Here is a 22,138-nt window from a genome sequence, read left to right on the forward strand (position 1 = left end):
GATGTTCCCCAATGTCCTGGCAAAATTGCCCACCACAGCTTGGTCATTTTCCCTACCCAAACATCCCCTGCCCCTTGTTGGCTATCACCCCTTCACCACCTAACAGCTATTGTGATGTAAAATTAGCCGCAGTCACCTCATCCAGGTGGATGGTACACTTTGGTGGTGGCCCAGTGGAGGCTGGGAGGTCTTTTGGCCTTGGAACCCCTGCAGATTTTTTTTTATTTTCTCCACCCTTACTATAGAGTTTTTTTGTTTATTTTTTTTTTTTTTTTGTTCTCTTGGCCATCCAATCTTTCCTGTTCTTTGTTACATACTGTATAATATTACTGCCAATTGTGTGTTTATCTTTTATTTTAACTTCCTTTTATTTAATTTCGTAAAGCACTTTGAGCTACATTGTTGTATGAAAACGCGCTATATGAATACATGTTGTTGAAGTGGCTCCCCACTGTCTAAGTAAAGGGCTTTCAGCAGGTTAGGAAAGTACTATACAGTATAATTGTAGTTAATTATTACTATTGTCCTGGGTGGGTACAGAATGCACAGTACCAGTTCTTTTCATAGTGCTACACTGCCAGCACACTCATGGCTTTACTTATTTCTGGATTAATCCAAATCGTATTATGTAACATCATCCATCCATCCATTATCCAACCTGCTACATCCTAACTTCAGGGTCACGGGGGTCTGCTGGAGCCAATCCCAGCCAACACAGGGTGCAAGGCAGCAAACAAACCCCAGGAAGGGTGCCAGCCCACTGCAGTCTGTAACATCATCTACTGTTGAATTCTGCTCTGTACTTGTATTTTTTCTATATTGTATTGAGGATTACTTGTGCTCTCTTCTGTGCATTGTATTGACCCTCCACTACGTGCCCAACCTATCTGGAAAGGGGTCTCTCTTTGAACTGCCTTTCCCAAGGTTTCTTCTTTTTTTTTTTCCTAGTAGGGTTTTTTTGTGAGTTTTTTCTTGTCCTCTTAGAGAGGCAGGGCTGACAAGGCCTGTGAAAGCCCATTGCGGCACTTCCTGTGTGATTTAGGGTTATACAAAAATAAATTGCACTTAAATTATTTTAATTTAATCTCTTTTAGGGCAATTCTCTGGACCAGGGGGATGGCAGAAGTCGACCCAGCAAGGTAATTTACATCTCAGGTACATTTGTGTAAAGGACCTGCCTGATCAGAGTAGCGGGGCTCAATGGGGACACCTTGCAAGGTCACAAGCCGCCCGATGAGTGGCTCGACGGCGGTTGATCTCCTGCTCCCCATGCGTTTTGAGGGCCTCAATTCACGTTTCGCGTGCCCAATACGGAGCGGCGGCTGTGCAGAGAGGACGTGTCGGTAAACAAACCGTAAAGCAATGAATGTCGAGACTTTTTTAATTAAAAACTGGCTTAAAGCTGAACGGCTGTTCACTTCGATATGATTTTACTTATAAATGACGAGCGTAACGCATGGGGCCTCTTTTTAACATTCCGTGTTCAAGTCTGACCTCATAAAATATATATTAAACTGTTCACACCAAAGGTTACCTGTTCATTCTGTATATTTGCCGGTTATGTGCATGTGGCAGGGGTTTATTATAAGGTGCAGCCACTCAGTTCAGGGCCATTTCCATTCGTTCATTCCCGTTTTACTTCTTTACACGCTGCAGCTGTTTGTTATGTTGCGTTAGGAGCAACGGGACTGAAGCCAGACGTGTACCCATTAACACTAAATGAGGCATTCCCCCTACCCCCACCAAAAATATTTCCAACTCATTTAAGATATTGTTAATTACTGTATTACTCGCTGGAGGCTGCGTAAGCACTTCTGGCCGTCCATTCATATGCAAAGGTGATAACGAGAAGCGGTAAAGCACAGAGTGGCCTGGAGAGAGCGTTAGCCATACGGAAGATCTACACTGCCATCTGCAGGCGGACCTGAAAACGACACTTTCTACAACGCCGACGCACAGTCTCCCAATCCTCAATATGAAGAATGAAACTGCTCTTTCATAGCATCATGCACAGCTGCTTAGTTTTATTATTTATGTTATGTTTTGCTACAAAAAAAATGTAAATGGGCAACCAAATAAATAGAAAAGGCAGCTTCCAAGGGGTTGTACCTACAGTACATAAGTCACTCTGTTTCAAGGGTACTCGATTACAACGAGGGCCGGATTAAGGTGGGTGCTATTGATGCCGCATCATTAGTCCCATTCCTGAAATTGGCCCAGATGAAAACAGACGAGAATTTTACGGGAGCTGAACAGTTTTCCTTTGCTATATTAACCTCAAAATAATTCTTAGAATGAAATTTGGAGTCCGACTTTCGGACGCCTAGACACAGCGTTACTTATTATACAGTTACTATTGTTCTTTGCGCTGTGACGTAACTATAACATCGTTGTGTTTATTGTTAACCGAAGATTTCAAGTTAATGCTATCAATTTTACGTTAAACAGTTTACTTAGTAATTTAGCTGCGTTTTTTTAAATATCTTGGGGATTCTTGCCACTTTATTCTTGTTCGGTAAGTGCCACGTAGTCAATTTTTCACCTTGAAAGTTAGTTGTACTGTAAAAATTGCTATTTAAATGGTTATCTGTAAAGGTAAAACTAAAAGCCGGCCCGCGAGCCCGGAATGGATGTTTAGAATTTTTTAAATCCTCGACAGGATTCTGATCTATTATGAAATTTAAATCGTGGACAAATTTTTACCCTCAAGAGCCTGAACTGAGTCACTTTGACCCAATGTCTCTGCAAATTCATTTTTTCTTACTCTGTTTCGTAAGAGAATTGAGAAATTGTGTATTTCATTGTTAGGTGTTCTGCATTAAGTGCACTTTTCAGACAGTTGCTATTGAATGTTGATGTTACATAGTTTGATGTTAATCTCGAGTTGTTACGACACTACGTCGTTATTATTATTAATGTTCAATAAAGGTTGCCTGGTGGTGTCGCAAGCAATCAAGGCTCCTTGGTTGGTCCAAGTGCGCGTGTACGGTGAGTGTCGAATGCACAGGCGCCAATGCCGAGAAAGAATAGGCCTTTATTTGTGCTGCAGCATCAGGCCCAATTTCATCTTAATCCGGCCCTGATTACAACCCTGGAGGTCCACGGTGGCTACGGGTTTACACTTTTCACCAGTTTCTTAATTCGAACCTGTTTATTTACTAATAAAGCAATATTTTTGGTTTTTTTGTAGTTATTTTTTCTTATTACAGTTCAGAACCTTTACTTGTCCTTTTTAGTTTCAAACTGCTGCATTAAGACTTTTGATTGTTGCCTTTTCTATCAGCCAGCCATCAGTCAATGAAGAAGTGAAAATGACAAAGGAACTGGTGACTCTCGCGCTGACGTACCTCCATTTAAATCTGTGTACGTTGTAAGAAGACGCTATATAGCGCCTGACCCGACACAGATTGGACGCGGGAGGCACGTGTAAAATTAAAAGATTTTTATTCTTCTTCAGCTGGAGGGCACGTCTTCCCCGTAATTCCCCCAGCCACAATACGGTCCCAAGCACTAGTAACCACAAGTATTTTCTCCTCCTTGGCACCACCACTCCTCCCCAAGCAACCTTGTCCTCCTCCGCTCCACTTCTGGCCGATGAGTGGTGGTCACTGGCTCCTTTTATAGGTCACCTGGAAGTGCTCCAGATGTTTGATCACCAAGATCCGGTGGCACTTCCAGGTGTGATGAAACCGTTGCCCACACGGGCTCAGGAGTCTCAAACACAGCAGCCCCTGGCGGTAACTGCGGGACCCAACAGGGCTGCCCCCAACTCCAATTCCCAGGGAGCCCTGTGGGAAACTGAGGCACTACTCCAGCCCAGGGGGGCGGCCATCTAGCATCCAGGAGGAAGTATTACACTGTCCAGGGTTGCTCGCCCTGAACGTAGTGTGCAGAGGCGTCCCGGCTGGGCATGGACGCCAGCCGCCTGCCACCACGTGCATCATGAAGTCATGTCATTTCCTGTCCCTCTTAATCCACATCATGGGCGCGTCGTGTAGCCTATCCCAGCTAGCCAAAAGTTTTGAGAACGACACAAGTGTTGGTTTTCACAAACTTTACTGCTTCAGTGTTTTTAGATCTTTCTGTCAGATGTTTCTCTGGCGTTCTGAAGTAGAATTACAAGCATTTCAGAAGTTTCAAAGGCTTTTTAATGACATGAAGTTTATGCACAGAGTCAATATTTGCAGTGTTGGCCCTTCTTTCTTTTTCAAGATGTCTGCAATTCATCCTGGCAGGCTGGCAATCAACCTCTGGGCCCAATCCTGACTGATGGTAGCCCATAATCAATACTGGGAGTTTGTCAGAATTGGTGGGTTTTTGTTTGTCCAACCCACCTCTTTAGGATTGACCACAAGATCTCAATGGGATTAAAGGTCTGTGGAGTTTCCTGGCCACGGACCCCAAATGTCGATGTTTTGTTCCCTGAGCCACTTAGTTCTCCCTTTTGCCTTATGGCCCGGTGCTCCATCATGTTGGTCACCAAACTGTTCCTGAATGTTAGGGAAGAAGTTGCTCTCAGAGGATGTTTTGGTCCCGTTCTTAATTCATGGCTCAGTTCTTAGGCCAATTTGTGATTGAGAAGCAACCCCACGTGACATGAATGGACTCGGGATGCCTTACTGTTGGCCTGGCACAGGACTGATGGTAGCGCCGCTCACTTTTTCTTTTTTTCCGGAAAGAGGATTCATCAGAGACAATGACTTTCCCCCAGCAGTCCTCAGCAGTCCAATCCCTGTGCCTTCTGCAGAATACCAGTCTCTCCTTGACCTGTTTCTTGGCTTCTTTGCTGCCCTTCTTGACACCCACCAGGCCATCCTCCAGATGTCTTTGCCTCACTAACACCTGCCTGCTGCCATTCCTGAGCCAGCTCTGCCCTGGTGGTGCCCGCAGCTGAATCGACTTTAGGAGACAGTCCTGGCACTTGCTGTACTTTCTTGTGTGCCCTGAAGCCTTCTTCACCACAATTGGACCTCTCTATTCTGACTCAATCAGCGTGACAGAGTGATCTCCAGCCTTGTCCTCGTCACACTCTCACCATTGCTAACAAGAGGTTCACTGAAATGACGTCAGCAGGTACGGAGGTTTTTGGGATTAACTTCATTGTCATGGCAAAGATGGACTTTACAATTAACTGCAGTTCATCTGATCACCCTTCAGAACATTCTGGAGGATATGCAAAATGCCATCATAAAAACAGAGGCAGCAAATTTTGTGAAAATTCATATTTGTGTCATTCTCAAAAGTTTTGGCCGCGACTGTAGAGCAGAACAAACTCTGGACAGGGTGCCAGTCCATTGCAGGGCACATACACACACTAAACACAATAAAACACACACTAGTGCCAAATTAGCATTGCCGATTCACCTAATTCACCTTCAATTATCGGCACCTTTTCAAAATTGTGGGTAAATCGTTTAATTTCAAGCAATATGATAAGCAATCGTTTGAGCTCGCCCGTGGTAAGAAACAGGTGCTGGCAATATGGCAATCACACCTGAAGCCAGTTAAAATGGAGACAAGTTGACTGAACCTTTCTGCTGTGTGTCTGAGTGGGCCACACTAAGCATGGAGAACAGAAAAAAGAGCAGAGAATTGTCTGAGGACTTAAGAACAAACATTTTGGAAAAATATCAATAATCTCAAGGCTACAAGTCCATCTCCAGAGATCTTTATGTTCCTTTGTCCACTGAACAAGTTCACAACAACAGCATTTATTTACAGTGGTGTGAAAAACTATTTGCCCCCTTCCTGATATCTTATTCTTTTGCATGTTTGTCACACAACATGTTTCTGATCATCAAACACATTTAACCATTAGTCAAATATAACACAAGTAAACACAAAATGCAGTTTTTAAATGTCATTGCTGGAGTGAAACGTTGCCATGTCTTCACGGAATGAACTAATTGAAGGGCAGTGGATGTCTCTTAGTAGTTTTACTCTTTCAAAGTGCAAATCCGACAGAGGCAGCTTGAGGATTTCCACTTTTTTCATCTCTGTGTCTGATATTTCTCTCTGTTCCTCTACGAGCACAGACGTTTGTTGGTGGTTTTTCCTCCCTTTTTGTGACATGTGCATTCCCTCATCGTGAAGGATAATTACATGTCGGCGGATCTAAATCCACAAATGTTATTCCATGGCTGGTGTGAAACCATCACCACTCATTAAGGAGAGTTTTCAACAGATGGCGTCTGAAGAGTAGAATTCAATGGGGGAAACAGCAATGAGATTTGTGTGACAGAGAAAAAAAAAATAATGTTCTTTGGTGTTCTTTCACACCACCGTGGCATTGAGACGGGTCCGTGCCCTCGGATGGGCTTCCCTGCAGAAAGCCTGGTCACTTTATTGTTTTAAATCTAAAATAATAGAAAAGCAGGGAGTGTAATTCATCTCTTAATAAAGAAGAAGTTGGCTTGGGCTATCAGTGACGGAGGGGCAGAAGATGAGCGTCATAACTAATGTCGTTTTTTTGGGGTTGAAATACTGATGGGGCCACAATGAACTGACAGAGAGAGAGACCCCTGTATGATGGGGTAAAGCCATTCAAAGGAGGTATATGTGTGAGAGGGAAGGAGAGAGAATCCAAATCCTAGGGGGGCCACAATGAACTGGGCGAGGGAGAGAGAAAGAGGGAGCCCCCCCCCCATAAAGCCAAGCAAAGGGTGTATAGGTGTGAGCCAGAAATAGAGATGACCCTATTCTGGTGGGGCCACAATGAACTGGGCGAGGGAGAGAGAAAGAGAGAGACCCCCCCTGCAAAACAATGCAAAGGGTGTTATATGTGTGAGCTAGAAATAGAGATGACCCAATTCTGGTGGGACCACAATGAACTGAGAGAGAGAGACACCTGTAAGGTGGGATAAATCCATGTAAAGGGTGTATATGTGTGAGAGAAAAATAGAGATTATCCAAATCCTAGGGGGGGCACAATAAACTGGGCGAGGGAGAGAGAGAGAGACCCCCCCCCATAAAGCCATGCAAAGGGTGTATAGGTGTGAGCCAGAAATAGAGATGACCCAATTCTGGTGGGGCCACAATGAACTGGGAGAGAGAAAGAGAGAGAGAGACCCCCCTGTAAAGCCATGCAATGGGGTTATATGTGTGAACTAGAAATAGAGATGACCCAATTCTGGTGGGACCACAATGAACTGAGAGAGAAAGACACCTGTAAGGTGGGATAAATCCATTAAAGAGTGTATATGTGGGAGAGGAAAATAGAGATTATCCAAATCCTGGGGGCACAATAAACTGGGCGAGGGAGAGAGAGAGAGAGAGAGACCCCCCTGTAAAGCCATGCAATGGGTGTATATGTGTGAAAGGGAAAGAGAAATCAAAATTGAATTGAAAAAGCAGAACTTAGACTATCAAAGGCAGTTTTATATCAGCCTGGGTGGCCCCCTCCCCTTGGGTTCAAATTCTTATTTTATGTCTTTTTCATTCATTTAAGTCTTTTAATTATGTTACTATTAGTTTTGTTAATTATTTGCTCTATTCCTTATGCCTTTATTATTATGTTCCTTATGTTTTATGGGTGGTTCCCCAGGAGGCGGGGCCACCTGCCCATCATCACAACAGTTTTCCAAAATAACGCTTTCTTTACTTTTTTTTTTTTGAGCGAGGTTCTAGCACACTGACCACCAAGTATTCTCTTGAGTGATGTGATTATTTTATAGAAAGGAGCCTTTCTGCTGTTTGCCATCCTAATTTTTTTTATTTATTTTTTTGGCAGGGTGAAAAGGGAGACTCCGGTCCCGTGGGACAGCCAGGAACAAAAGGAGACCAAGGCGATTCAGTATGGCTGGAATTCTCATTAATTTTTCCTCATACATAATGTGACATTGTGATTGAGAATTGATTATCTTTGTATAAATATTTCTCTTTTTAGGGTCCTCCAGGCATAGACGGCACTATGGGAATGAAAGGAGAAAAGGTAATCAAGTGAAAATCTTGCAACATTTTTAAAGTGGGTTGCAGCCCACAGCCGTTGGCACAAATTTCACGTGTGTGTGGCAGCGGCTGCTTGTTGATTTTCTTTTCTTGTTTTGTGCATTCTTTAAATATCGCCTGTTATTTACACCACGTCAGGGGTCCCATTTGGAAACCAGGCTGCTTTCTTAAACAGATGAAGTCCTTCCAGGCATAAGGGAGTGATACACGTCAGTAGAAGTGACCTTTACGAGACATGAGACGGGTACCTCAGGCAATGTCAGTCCAGGCAGACAAAGCTAGAGTTAATCACAGATGGAGATAAAAAGTTCTAATGGCAGTAAAAATAACGGCGAGTGAAGGAGGCTGCCATGTGTATTCCACTGGTGTGATAAAATACGAAAGATATGGAAAAACGGTAAAAAGGGAAAGCTCCATGTGATGAAAGACGACAAAATACAAAAAACAATGATAAGCCCATGGAGGTGCAGGTTCCACAAAATGAATGCCGAATTCTGGTATTGGGGTCCTTTATAGGAAGAGGCGGGCTTTCAGTTTGTGGCCAAAGGAAATGACATCAGTATTCTTGGGAGGGTCCAGTCCTGGAAGTAAACGAGAAGAAGTTCTTACTGAGAGCACCCTCTCCTGCTCAAAGATGGTATCAAACTTCAAATACCTCTGTAGCTGCCCCCTGCATGAATATGTCTGACATTTTTCTTCTTATGGATTTTAACCCACTGCACACAGTGTTCAAAAGCTTTTAAGAAGTCCAACAGAATGTCCGGTTATATAGCACCTTGATGTGTGGAGTACAAGTCCAAGGAGATGATATTGAAGCTTTATAACACACTGGTGAGGCCTCATCTGGAATCCTGTGTGCAGTTTTGGACTTCAGGCTACATAAAGGACATAACAGCGCTAGAAAAGGTCCAGAGAAGAGCGACTAGGCTGATTAGAGGGCTACAGGGGATGAGTTAGGAGGAAATGATTAAAAGAGCTGAGCCTTTACAGTTAAAGCTAAAGCAGATTAACAGGAGACTTGACTGAAGTGTTTAAAATTATGATACCCATGATGCAATCGGGACAGTTTTGTTCATTGTTCTTCTAATATTTTTCCTTTTACTTGCACACGAGTAGGTCGAATTTCAGGGCCTGATCCATGCGATTGACACATCCCTTGAGTTATCATAGGCTGCCACAGGCCTCGTGACTCCCAGATTTCCCCTGACACAAACACTGACAGTGTCTTTCTTGTTCTTCCACTCGATCGTAATCATTTTGTCTACTTGCATCACAGTGAGGCGTCACCCGATTGAATCCACCAGGCATATCACATCAATTCGGCCATACTGTGCCCGATGCATCGGTTTCACTATCCATGTCAACATCTGTAGCCAATTCACATTAGCGTCACTAACGCCTGATTCGACTAATGGTTCAGTTTGTTCTAAAACTGGCTTTACAGCTTCTCGTTTACACCGCACTGCATTTTGTTAAAGGCTCCGTCCATCTCATGAATATTGATTAGTCATTGTGTCTGCTGACCCTTCATACAGCTCCGGCTCCAACAGGCAGCATGGGATTGGCTGTCAGATAAAATGTGAGCGTGCCTGTGCTGGACGGTCATTTTGTTCTTCCATTTGATCTCAATCATTTTAGCTTTTTATCACACTTAAGCTTCACACCACCAAATTCACCTGGCATATCACGGTTGTTTGGCCGTACAGTGCAGTTCACTCTCCGCGTTGACGTCTCATGACCAAGCCACATTGTCATCACTATCACTTGATTCAACTTCAGTTTCCGTTTGTTCTACAGCATGGCTTTCCTTTTTAAATGATTTTATTGAACTTGACTCCTCTGTCTGTCTGTTTGTCTGGGTCAGATCTTGCAACTGATTGTAAACCCACTTTTGGCAAAGCGGATTTCTTCAAATTTTGCATACGTACTTAGTATTGATGACAAAACAATAATCTGTCAAAACCAATGTGATTACATAACAGATTTCGCCATAATCAATGGTTACGCAATTCCAATTAACGCACACACAAGAATGCCGGAGAGAGAATATAGTGCGATATAGGGGCATAGAAGTGAGAGACGCATCGGATTGCCCCCACTTGCCCCTTCCAGTTAGTGGAGTCGGTGAACACGACTTGACTTCTTTACTCTTGCGAAGGAGTAGCCTTGATGATCACGGTGAGGAAGTATTGCCGTAAGCCTGCCGTTCTGTCATCGATATATTTTTTTTTCACAGCAACCGAACCTGAACAGAAAAATAGAAACCAAATTAGAATTCTTTTTAGTATTCAAATAATTCTGCAAAGAAGATATATTATGTAATACCTTAAATGAAGCTTCCCGTTCCTGAAAAATGATTAAAGAAAAATCATTTGCAAAATCTCTCTATTATAAAAGAATATCTTGAGTCGAGACAAGACTGTTGCCGAGAGATTTTTTCAAGTCCTGCCCTCCTCTCCACCATTTCCGGTTCACGGCCCACGCCCGCGGTCCTCTCACCTCTTATTGGTGTGAATGCTTTTGTCAGACACACTTCCTGCACTCTCACAATTTTTACGTTTTCCTCACTTTAAGTTCCCAATTAACTCTTTTAGGGCTAATTTGTGTTTTTTTTCTTATCTCCCAGGGTTGAATATTTTTCCAAAAGCTAACATTTTTTTAAAAAAGAATACAAAGCAATTGTTTAACATATCAAATCAACAAAAAATATTTACTTTTGATAAATGTTCCTGTCTTGCATGTTGTATGAGCCTGCATACTCTATGATTTCACATTCATATTACATACATTTTACACAGCAAAGTCTGATGTCGCTCAAAGCAGCCAATTTCAGTCATTGCCACATTGCACTGCTTACAATACGTGTTGCTTTGGTGCCTACTTGTCAATTGTCTGTTGCTGCACTTTCTCACATATATTGTTAGTGTGTACTGTAGAGAGACAAGTCACCCTTTTGCCATCGTGCCATTCCACTGCCACCAAGTTTTCTGCCCACATGAAAACCGTATTGTCACCTCTTTTCATCTTCTGAAACTTTATGAACTTTATGCATGGCATTATAGCCTGGCTCACCCCATGGGATTTGCTTCTGTTTATTACAGAAGTGAATAAAACTTTGCAGCAGTAGCACGTACCTATCACCATGCTGCATAACCTGTCCAAAGCCACCAGGAGACAAAGCAAGTTTGGACCAATGCTCCCTGAAGTTATATCACCAGTTCTGTCCCATCTCTATTTGTAATACCACAGCACGCTTCATCTCGTCTTTTGTTGTGTGTTTACACTTTGAAAAATGAGAATGTGATGCAAACGCAGCCCGCGATTGAAAAAATTTCTCTGCCTACCTGTTTATCTCGTCTGACGGTAGCTGAAAAGCAGCATCAGGAGAGAGCAGCCTGAAGTACAGCAGCTGGTGATCTGTTGTGTCCAACAGCAAGCCATGCCGTCTTGTGAAGTTCAGTCGCCAGATCGGCTCTCAACGGATCAATGTCTGTGTATTTATCCCACACGAACCTTGCTGTAGATGCATCGGCTGCGCGAAATCGCTCAACTGGCAGCAGATCTGCTGGCGCGGCATCGGCTGGTGTTTGAATAGCTGATGACGGCTTCTCACTCTCTTGTTCGATCTCCTGATCACTGTCAGTAAAATCTGATTCTGAAAAATCAGAGTCCGACTCCGCGATAATGCGCAAAACATTGTCTGCCGAGTGTTTTCTTTTCTGCACTCGCTTCGCTCCCTTGTCACATGTCAATGCCATCTTGCCATTGTTTACATTTCGCAACTCACGCACACGCTAGGATTAGTTGCCGAGTCAACGAGTCTAGCATTCCTCCAAGCACAGAGGGAATGCCTGTGACGTGACAGTGAGATTTGTCGCCATTAACAGCTGATTATCGCCCTCTATCCCTGGATGTCGACTTTAGTCGACATTCGCCCTCAACCCCTCCTGTCGACAAAAGTCGACATCCGCCCTAAAAGAGTTAAAGAAGATGTATTATGTCCAAATCTTATTGAAGAATTTCATCTCAAAGGGTTATCAACAGAAGAAATGAGTACACGGGCAATCCTAGCACTGAGAAACGATGAAGTCAAACGAATTAGTCCAAAATTGTTGATCGGTTACACGGTAAATTGGTTAAATGCTTATCAATAGACAACGCTGAAACAGTTAGTGGTGATGGTGCGGAAGATTCCGAAGAATATCTAGAACCGTTAACACCTTACGGTCTTCCACTGGCCGAATTACAGTTGAAAGAAGGATGTTTCGTAATGTTATTGCGTAATTTATGTCTGAGTGATGGGCTATGCAGTAGGACAAAATTAGTTGTATTCAAAATTAGTCGAACAATTCTGACATGTCAAATTTTAACAGGCGACAAGAAAGGTAAAGTAGGACATCGTCCGCGGACAACATTAGACACCAAAGGAGATCTTGATATGCCATTCGTATTAAAACGTTTACAGTTTCCTGTCAGAATAGCTTTTGCTATGACAATTAACAAATCACAGGAACAAACATTCAAAAAAGTCGGTTTATTTATTAGAGAGAAAGAAACGATATTTACTCACAGGCAGGTATACGTTGCATGTCACGATGTAAGTCCAAACACGGAATCAAAATTTAAAGTGATATTAACAAAAATTTAATTCCAAAAATTGTTTTTACTGAAGTATTACAGTAAAAGTGTAAGTTTAAAAAGTATTTGCGTGTTAATTTCAAAGTCAAACAGAACAAAAATGTATAACGCAACAAATACCTCTCATACAACATGAAACATAATTTACTTTCAATTTATTACGTTTTGATATTTTTTACTACGGTTAATTACTCGCTGTAATGTAAAATAGTTAGTTCTATTTTGCATATGTAACAATTCCCATGAAAATAACAATCTGTTTAAATTGTTCATCAGCTTCCCCATACGCGAGCGGCAGATCCGCGAAGTGGCTAGTGTGTAGTGTCCACCTGGAGGTAGACACCCTAGTACTCAAAAACTAAAAAGTAAAAAATAAAATATATAAAAAAAAAATAAGTAAAATGATTTTATTTACTTTACCTATAAATGCACCAAAAAGCATAAAATAAGTTTTTCCTGAATTATAATTTTCGTGGTTATATGTGACTAAATAAAATCATGGGGTGCACATAAATTAATGAAATCATTCAATTAATAGAATAGCTACTTTCATCATAAAATGTAAAAAAAAAATACAACATTGTAATTCCCCAGCATGCTTAACAAGTTTCAAAAATTGTTTGAATCAATTCATTTATGTGTGCATCCCATAATTTTATTTAGTCACATATAACCATGAAAATAATTTTTTGCTTTTTAGTGCATTTATAACTCAAGTAAATAAAATCGTTTTACTTTAATAAAAAAAAGTACCTATTTTTTGTGTATTTTCATTGAAAGCTCCACCCAACTCATGAATATTGATGAGTTACCATCGAGTGGTAGAAAACATTGTGGTTGTTTGTGCAGTTTGCTGTTATCTTATCTACAAGATGGCAGTCGAGTTCTCTTCTTAGCATTATTCAGGCTTAATGTACCTTATTAAAATCGATTAAATCAAGTATTACTCGGGATTAACCATATTTACATAGAAATCCAAGCTCAGGAAATATTAGAATTTAACACCAAGTAGAATAAAGTGTCACCATAGCGTTGTCTGCTTTAAAACAATCGAGTTTCCTTCAGAAGAAAAGCTGCTCAGTTCTCTTAACTGATTTGCTCAATACTAAGAAGAAAGGTCAGCCTTTTATCAATGATTCTCCCTTAATATTAATAGTACCCCATCAAAACTGGCTTTACATTTTTTTCATCTACACGCCTTCTGTGTTTTGGTTGATGGCTCCGCCCCACTCATGAATATTGATGAGTTACCATGGAGTGGCAAAACGACTATAAATTTTCATGATTTTGCACTAGATGGCAACAGAATACTGTATATCAAATCACACTCGGGCTTGACCGTCTTTACATAGAATTCAAAGCCCAAAAAGACACTCAGGGTTAACACCTTGGCCTCCCTTTTCTAGCATGGCCTCCATAATGTCATGGATCACAAGGTGATGCACACACACACACACACACATCACTTGCCTATCAAATGTGTGGCATCATAGCAAGTCAAAGTTCTAAAATGGCAGCATCTTTAAATACAAGATGGTGGCACCTGTAAAAAAAGTAAATGCACAAATTAGTGACTAAATCATGTTACTGAAATGTCAAGTTATAAATACAAATATAAAAAGAAAAATGGAATATTACCTACACAATTATGACAGCTGTCACACGGCATCAAGTTTGTTTTGTGTGCTTTGGTTGCCACTTTTTTGATGTTACCGTATCAGCTGCGCAGTTCTCCTGATGGCTCTTCTTGATCTGTCTTCTTGAAATAGTCATGGCCTACTCCGTGTGTGCTGTTAATAGTTTAAATCATCACAAAAACTGGAGTATCTTTTCAGTGTATCCAACCGCCAAGTTTATAGTGAGACCAACCTCAAAGGACAGAACTGGAGCCTGCATGGCCTTGGGAAAGTTCCAATTAGTGACACCGATGACACATTCATTACACCTGGTTCACCCTTAACTCTGCTACTCAGTGAAAAATTCTTCATTTATGAGACTAAAATCACAGGTTTATACTGCAGCCCCCTTGGATTCAGATCTATGACTCTGATCAATCCAAGTCCACAGAGACAAAGACCACTGAGCTGAAAGGAACATCTCTGAAACCCAAAACACTGCTACTGCTCCATCCATCCATCCATTATCCTACCCGCTATATCCTAACTACAGGGTCACGGGGGTCTGCTGGAGCCAATCCCAGCCAAAACAGGGCACAAGGCAGGGCGCTAGCCCACCGCAGGGCACACACACACCAAGCACATACTTGGGACAATTTAAGATCACCAATGCACCTTTGGACTGTGGGAGGAAACCAGAGCACCCAGAGGAACCCCACTCAGACATGAGGAGAACATACAAACTCCACACAGGGAGGACCTGGGAAGCGAACCTGGATCTCCTAACTGTGAGGCAGCAGCGCTACCCACTGCACCACCATGCTGCCCACTACTGCTCCTGTTCACATAAATATGAAAATGGATAGCATATGAATGAATGTATAAGTGAATACCTGTCTCTGTTTTGTGTTTTAGGGTGAAATGGGACCAAGAGGGCCCCCTGGACCTGTAAGTCAGACTTTCTTTTACATTCTTATGTTTACCAAGCTGTGCTAGCAGTCTACAATGACTTGACATCTAAGTAAATGATGTTTGCAGTGCACCATCTATTGGAATGTATTTTGTAATGTATGTGGTAATAAAATGCACTGTATTTTTCATTCCAACAGATGGTGCTTGATATTCATTTCTAGTAATGAAATGCATCACTACAAATGTTTGTGATGTGCCATCTATTGGAATGACAAATGCAATGTATATGTCTCTGTTATATTTTAGTAAAATATTTGTAAAAGTATTGTTGATATTTGTGATGCACCTTCTGTTGAAATTACAGATGGCGTCCATTTTATTACGACAAATGATTGTGATGCACCATCTGTTGGAATGACAGAGGCATAGCACCCGAATGGACACAAACTCACTTTACTTTTATTATTTGTTAAATGTTGGGTTGCGTTTTTTATTTTTTTGGGGTTTCTTTTTCTTTTATTTTTTTTTGTATGTCAGATTAAAAATGGGGGCAGTGCTTCAGTCTCACAGATTTAACATCCTGGGTTTGGATCTTACATTTAATCATTGTCTATGAGGAGTTTGCACATTCTTCCCATGTCTACATAGGCTTTCTCTTCACTCCCCAAAGCCTTATGCCAATGGGATAATTGGCAACTCCAAACTGGTCCTATGGGTGAGGGTGGTATACATGAGCGGACCCTGTAATGGACTGGTGCCGCGCCCACAGCTGTTTCTTACACTGTGCTTAGTGTTGCCTGGATAGACTCCACATGACCCTGACCCTCAATTAGATTCAACTTCAATTCAATTCAATTTATTTTTTATAGCTCTCTTCACTAAGTGCAGGTGCAGGCCCCGTAACAATTTCTATGATAAAATGCAAGTATGGATTTTACCATCCATTATCCAACCTGCTTTATCCTAACTACAGGGTCATGGGGGTCTGCTGGAGCCAATCCCAGCCAACACAGGGCACTAGGCAGGTACCAATCCCAGGCAGGGTGCCAACCCACCACAGGACACACACAAACACACCCACACACCAAGCAGTACACACCAGGGCCAATTTAGAATCGCCAATGCACCCGACCTGCATGTCTTTGGACTGTGGGAGGAAACCCACGCAGACACGGGGAGAACATGCAAACTCCATGCAGGGAGGACCCGGGAAGCGAACCCAGATGGGTCTCCTAACTGCGAGGCAGCAGCGCTACCACTGCGCCGCCGTGCCGCCCAGTATGGATTTTACAAATTACAAAATACAGATTTAGTAGACAATTTATTTAAACACTCAGGTAACAAGTAGAAGCTCTGTGGCAAAGGTGCTATGTAGGCATCGACCCGACACAGACTGACAACGGAGGTACGTAAAAATGAAACAAAGGATTTATTTTTCTTCAGCTGTGGGGCACGTCTTCCTCGTGTCCCACACACAAAAAGAAAAACACCCACAAAAATCGCTCTCCTCTTCCTCTACTCCTCCCAGATAGCTTTGTCCTCCTCCTCCTCCAGACTCTGACTCTGGAGTGGTGGCTGCAGGCTCCTGTTATAGCCCACCCAGAAGTGCTTCAGGTGATAATTAACCTAATTCAGGCTGCATTCCAGCCCACAGGGGCACGTTAAGCCATGCAGCTCCTCCCAGTGGTGGTCTTGGATCCCAACAGGGCTGAGCCCTGAAGTCCGATGCCTGTGGCCCCGACGTAACCCAGGAGGGCTGCCACCATGCATTCCAGGAGATGTAGTGTGCATCCCATGGCTACTCCCCCGGACCCAGTGTCAAAGGGGTGTCCTGGCCGGGCACAGGTCCCGGCCGTCCGCCGCCGCTGAAAAACATAAACAGAATCCAACAGCATCTGTGTGTTAAATAATTGTTGAACTGGTGCATGTTGACAACAGAGGAGGGGAAAGCAAAAACTCCAGACAGCAGCAACCCTGTAGAAAATAAACCCCTGGAGATATGACGACCAGTTATAAGAGAGAAAGTGAACGACAAAGTCCGACACAGTCACAGTCCTGGAGAACTCAGCCAACTGGCCACCCACACCATCCTGGTCATACTACAGGACGACTTACAAAAGTTTTCCATCTAATGACTTCAATGCTCCCAGTGTCTCAGATGCTCTTTACAGTGGCAGGAGAGCACTAGCACTACATAAATGCCTCAAAAAGACACAGAGAAGAGAAACAGAATGGAGGAGAGTTAGTAAACAGTTCAGAAGTATTGTATGACTTATATTTCTGTACAAATGACTGACAAACAGAGATGCAGTATGCACCGCTAGTCAGCACCTCTTGGCGGGGTATACTGGACTGCAGTCAAGAGTGCACTCAGCCATCCATCCATCATCCAACCTGCTATATCCTAACTACAGGGTCACGGGGGTCCGCTGGAGCCAACACAGGGCACAAGGCAGGAAACAAACCCTGGGCAAGCGCCAGCCCACCACAGGTAGTCAAGAGTCTTCAGCCTGATTATATTAGCAGGAGGGTCATTCCACAGCTTCGTGGCCCTATAGCTACCGAAGGAGCACTCAAATCCTTTTCTTAACCAGTTTTTGCTGCTGATTAACTTCTTTGGCCTTGATTTTAGTTGACTTGCTATTTATGACTATCCATCCATCCATCATCCAACCTGCTATATCCTAACTACAGGGTCATGGGGGGTCTGCTGGAGCCAATCCCAGCCAACACAGGGCACAAGGCAGGAAACAAACCAGCCCACCGCACACACACCCCCACACACTAGGGACAATTTAGGATCGCCAATGCACCTAACCTGCGTGTCTTTGGACTGTGGGAGGAAATCCACACAGACACGGGGAGAACATGCAAACTCCACGCAGGGAGGACCCGGGAAGCGAACCCGGGTCTCCTAACTGCGAGGCAGCAGCGCTACCACTGCGCCACCGTGCCGCCCTATTTATGACTAAGACCCCTTAATTATTTTTTTCCTTAATTAGCAGCCAACCAATAATGAGACACAAAACAGCTCACCTGAAAATAAAGAGAGGTGAAGGTCTCGGTCATGTTGGTCTGCTCAGGTCACCATCACATCTTGACGGTGATCTTTGAAAAAATAGAAAATCAAGAGTCTGCAGAGAGCATCAACAAGTCCTGATATTCAATAACAGCAAGAACTGGCTTCTCATTAAGGAACTTGTTGGAGTGAAATTGGCTGGAGTTTGAAATCCCAGTTTATCTGGTCATCTGTTGGCTCGTCTCACATCTCATTTCTGTTTGACTGCCATTTAACTCTTTCACGGCGGATGTTGACTTTTGTCAAAATTCAGGGGTAGAGGACGGTAATCAGCTGTAAACTGTGACAAAACTCGCCATTATGTTTTAGTTCGACTCTCTTTAAAGTTAGCTCCGTTGATCTAACCGAAATTACCTGCACATGTTCATGAGTAGTGAAGAGCAAACAACAACCCCTCAAATGGCATCGACATCTGGTGAAAAACCAAAGCAAATGCGCAAAGCCAAATACTCTGTGGGTGGCGTTTTGTGTGTCAGAGTTGTCAAACTTTGATGTAAGTGATCTGGAGATCAAATGGCAAAAGTGAGGGTCCAGCATCAGCTGATTGTGGTGCTGAACATGTCTGTGTAGCTAATGCACCTACGCCAACATTCACCCGGTAGGTGACAAGCGGTACAAACCAGATTGCGCCACACTGCGACTCCTACTGCTGTGTGAAGACTGCCAGGCAGGCCGACCAATCGCGTATTCCTGCTGGTCATTGAGCTGCCCCTGTGCAGCCGCTGCTTCCAAAGTCGCCAAACGGGCGCCGACGTCAGCAAAAGATATTTTATATTGATTTACAGTGCATCCGGAAAGTATTCACAGCGCATCACTTTTTCCACATTTTGTTATGTTACAGCCTTATTCCAAAATGGATTAAATTCATTTTTTTCCTCAGAATTCTACACACAACACCCCATAATGACAACGTGAAAAAAGCTTACTTGAGATCTTTGCAAATTTATCCAAAATTAAAAAAACTGAGAAATCCCATGTCCATAAGTATTCACAGCCTTTGCTCAATACTTTGTCGATGCACCTTTGGCAGCAATTCCAGCCTCAAGTCTTTTTGAATGTGATGCCACAAGCTTGGCACACCTATCCTTGGCCAGTTTCGCCCATTCCTCTTTGCAGCACCTCTCAAGCTCCATCAGGTTGGATAGGAAGTGTCGGTGCACAGCCATTTTAAGATCTCTCCAGAGATGTTCAATCGGATTCAAGTCTGGGCTCTGGCTGGGCCACTCAAGGACATTCACAGAGTTGTCCTGAAGCCACTCCTTTGATATCTTGGCTGTGTGCTTAGGGTTGTTGTCCTGCTGAAAGATGAACCGTCGCCCCAGTCTGAGGTCAAGAGCGCTCTGCAACAGGTTTTCATCCAGGATGTGTCTGTACATTGCTGCAGTCATCTTTCCCTTTATCCTGACTAGTCTCCCAGTTCCATCCCCACAGCATGATGCTGCCACCACCATGCTTCACTGTAGGGATGGTATTGGCCTGGTGATGAGCGGTGCCTGGTTTCCTCCAAACATGACGCTTGCCATTCACACCAAAGAGTTCAATCTTTGTCTCATCAGACCAGAGAATTTTGTTTCTCATGGTCTGAGAGTCCTTCAGGTGCCTTTTGGCAAACTCCTGGCGGGCTGCCATGTGCCTTTTACTAAGGAGTGGCTTCCGTCTGGCTACTCTACCATACAGGCCTGATTGGTGGATTGCTGTGAGATGGTTGTCCTTCTGGAAGGTTCTCCTGTTTCCACAGAGGACCTCTGGAGCTCTGACAGAGTGACCATCGGGTTCTTGGTCACCTCCCTGACTAAAGCCCTTCACCCCCGATCGCTCAGTTTAGATGGCCGGCCAGCTCTAGGAAGAGTCCTGGTGGTTTCGAACTTCTTCCAGTTACAGATGATGGAGGCCACTGTGCTCATTGGGACCTTCAAAGCAGCAGACATTTTTCTGTAACCTTCCCCAGATTTGTGCCTCGAGACAATCCAGTGTCGGAGGTCTACAGACAATTCCTTTGACTTCATGCTTGGTTTGTGCTCTGACATGAACTGTCAACTGTGGGACCTTCTATAGACAGGTGTGTGCCTTTCCAAATCATGTCACATCAACTGAATTTACCACAGGTGGACTCCAATGAAGCTGCAGAAACATCTCAAGGATGATCAGGGGAAACAGGATGCACCTGAGCTCAACTTGGAGCTTCATGGCAAAGGCTGTGAATACTTATGTACATGTGCTTTCTCAGTTTTTTTTATTTTTAATAAATTTGCAAAAATTTCAAGTAAACTTTTTTCACGTTGTCATTATGGGGTGATGTGTGAAGAATTCTGAGGAAAAAAATGAATTTAATCCATTTTGGAATAAGGCTGTAACATAACAATATGTGGAAAAAGTGATGCACTGTGAATACTTTCCAGATGCACTGTATGTGTGAAACCATTGCTTTGTGTGCTTTTCTGAAAACTGGAAAAAATATTCAGCCCTCAAAGAGTTAATGAAGAAGCAAATCAATTCAGAGGAAATACAAAACCTGCGGTGGGCTGGCGCCCTGCCTGGGGTTTGTTTCCTGCCTTGCGCCCTGTGTTGGCTGGGATTGGCTCCAGCAGACCCCCGTGACCCTGTAGTTAGGATATAGCAGGTTGGATAATGGATGGATGGTCAGGTGAAATACAAGAATCAGCTTCTCATTAAGAGATTGGTTGGAGTTTGAATTCCCAATTTAGCTGGTCATCTGTTGTCTCGTTTCACATCTCATTTCTGTTTGGCTGTCATTTAATGAAGAGAGGAATCAATTCAGAGGACTGAATCCTTAAAAACAGGGCTATTTAAATGAAGGGAAAAGAAGTTAATTAGCAGTGAAAACTGATTAGGAAAAGGGTTAGAATGAAAACCTGAAGCCACTGCGGCCCTCCAGGACCCGAGTTGGACACCCCTGGACTAAAGGGTCTGAGTCACATCAATTAAAACTAAAGGCAAAAAAAGTTAATCAGCAGCAAAAACGGCTCACTGACTAAGAAGATTCTTAGAATGCAAACCTGCAGCCACTGCAGCCCACCAGGACCCGCGTTGGACACCCCTGATCTAGACCGTACCAGATAGGTGGACTTACTAAAACAGACAGCGCCTGTTTAACAATGAGCAGGAATGTTAATTTAAATATTTAAATAAGCACCTGACCTCTGCTTACACACCCGTTCAACATGAAGTCCACCGTCACTGCATCCCCTCCAGACGTCGTCTGCAGAAGACGAGAGATTCGTTGGATTATTTGCTATCACGGTTGTTATTGGCTTGTTCTCGTGTTTCTAATTCCCTCCAGAAATTATGTAAATTATTAGCACGTTGTCATTTGTGTTGACCTTTTTTCATCCCTTCATCTATTCCGAGGCAGACTTGCTAATTAAGAAGAGAAGTCATTTGTACTTTTTTTTTTTTTTTGCAAATGCATCTGTTATTAGACACCATGTCTGAGATCCACGCATGGGGAATTTGCCCAGCACAGTTGGCTTCGGCAGTCTTGCATGTATTAAGATAATGTTAGCACTGGTGTTGGCCTACGGTGTTGAAGCAGTTTAACTGTTCTTTTTATAATTGCTAATCTTGTAAGCATTTGGGGGTCTCTTTTTTTTTTCGTCTGATTGGCATAAACGATTGCCTGCTTGGCAAGGGATTGACAGGATCAAATTTGACACTATGGCAGGAGACAGCCATAGGGGGAGAAAAGACAAACTCATATGCACACATTCTGGGACTAGTCGAAGGCCCATTCCTGCCTGTGTGAGCAGTGAGGGGCTTCTTCTACCAGGATGTGCTATGCTATGGTGGTCCAGATCTAATTATGCAATTTTCATTACGCTTTAACTTAATAAGTTTATTACATAGAAAATCACCTGAAAAATCACAGAAGTGTGCAAACTGACGACATGAAGAATCGTCTTCGCGCCAACCTGGAATCGTCCATCCA

The 22,138-nt window shown here is 43.1% G+C and overlaps 1 protein-coding gene across 2 annotated transcripts in view; it reads left to right on the top strand.

The window, feature by feature from the left end:
* The window catches only part of LOC120516453 (collagen alpha-1(XIX) chain), a 478,053-nt gene that overhangs the window by 310,152 nt on the left and 145,763 nt on the right, over window positions 1–22,138 (top strand). For both annotated transcript variants that reach the window (XM_039738131.1, XM_039738132.1), the window contains exons 19-22: window positions 1,095–1,139; window positions 7,730–7,792; window positions 7,886–7,930; window positions 15,117–15,149. In XM_039738131.1, the coding sequence (XP_039594065.1) occupies window positions 1,095–1,139; window positions 7,730–7,792; window positions 7,886–7,930; window positions 15,117–15,149 (186 nt within the window). The remainder of the gene's footprint in view (window positions 1–1,094; window positions 1,140–7,729; window positions 7,793–7,885; window positions 7,931–15,116; window positions 15,150–22,138) is intronic.

The sequence above is a fragment of the Polypterus senegalus genome, chromosome 16 (assembly GCF_016835505.1).
Source record: "Polypterus senegalus isolate Bchr_013 chromosome 16, ASM1683550v1, whole genome shotgun sequence".
NCBI lineage: Eukaryota > Metazoa > Chordata > Cladistia > Polypteriformes > Polypteridae > Polypterus > Polypterus senegalus.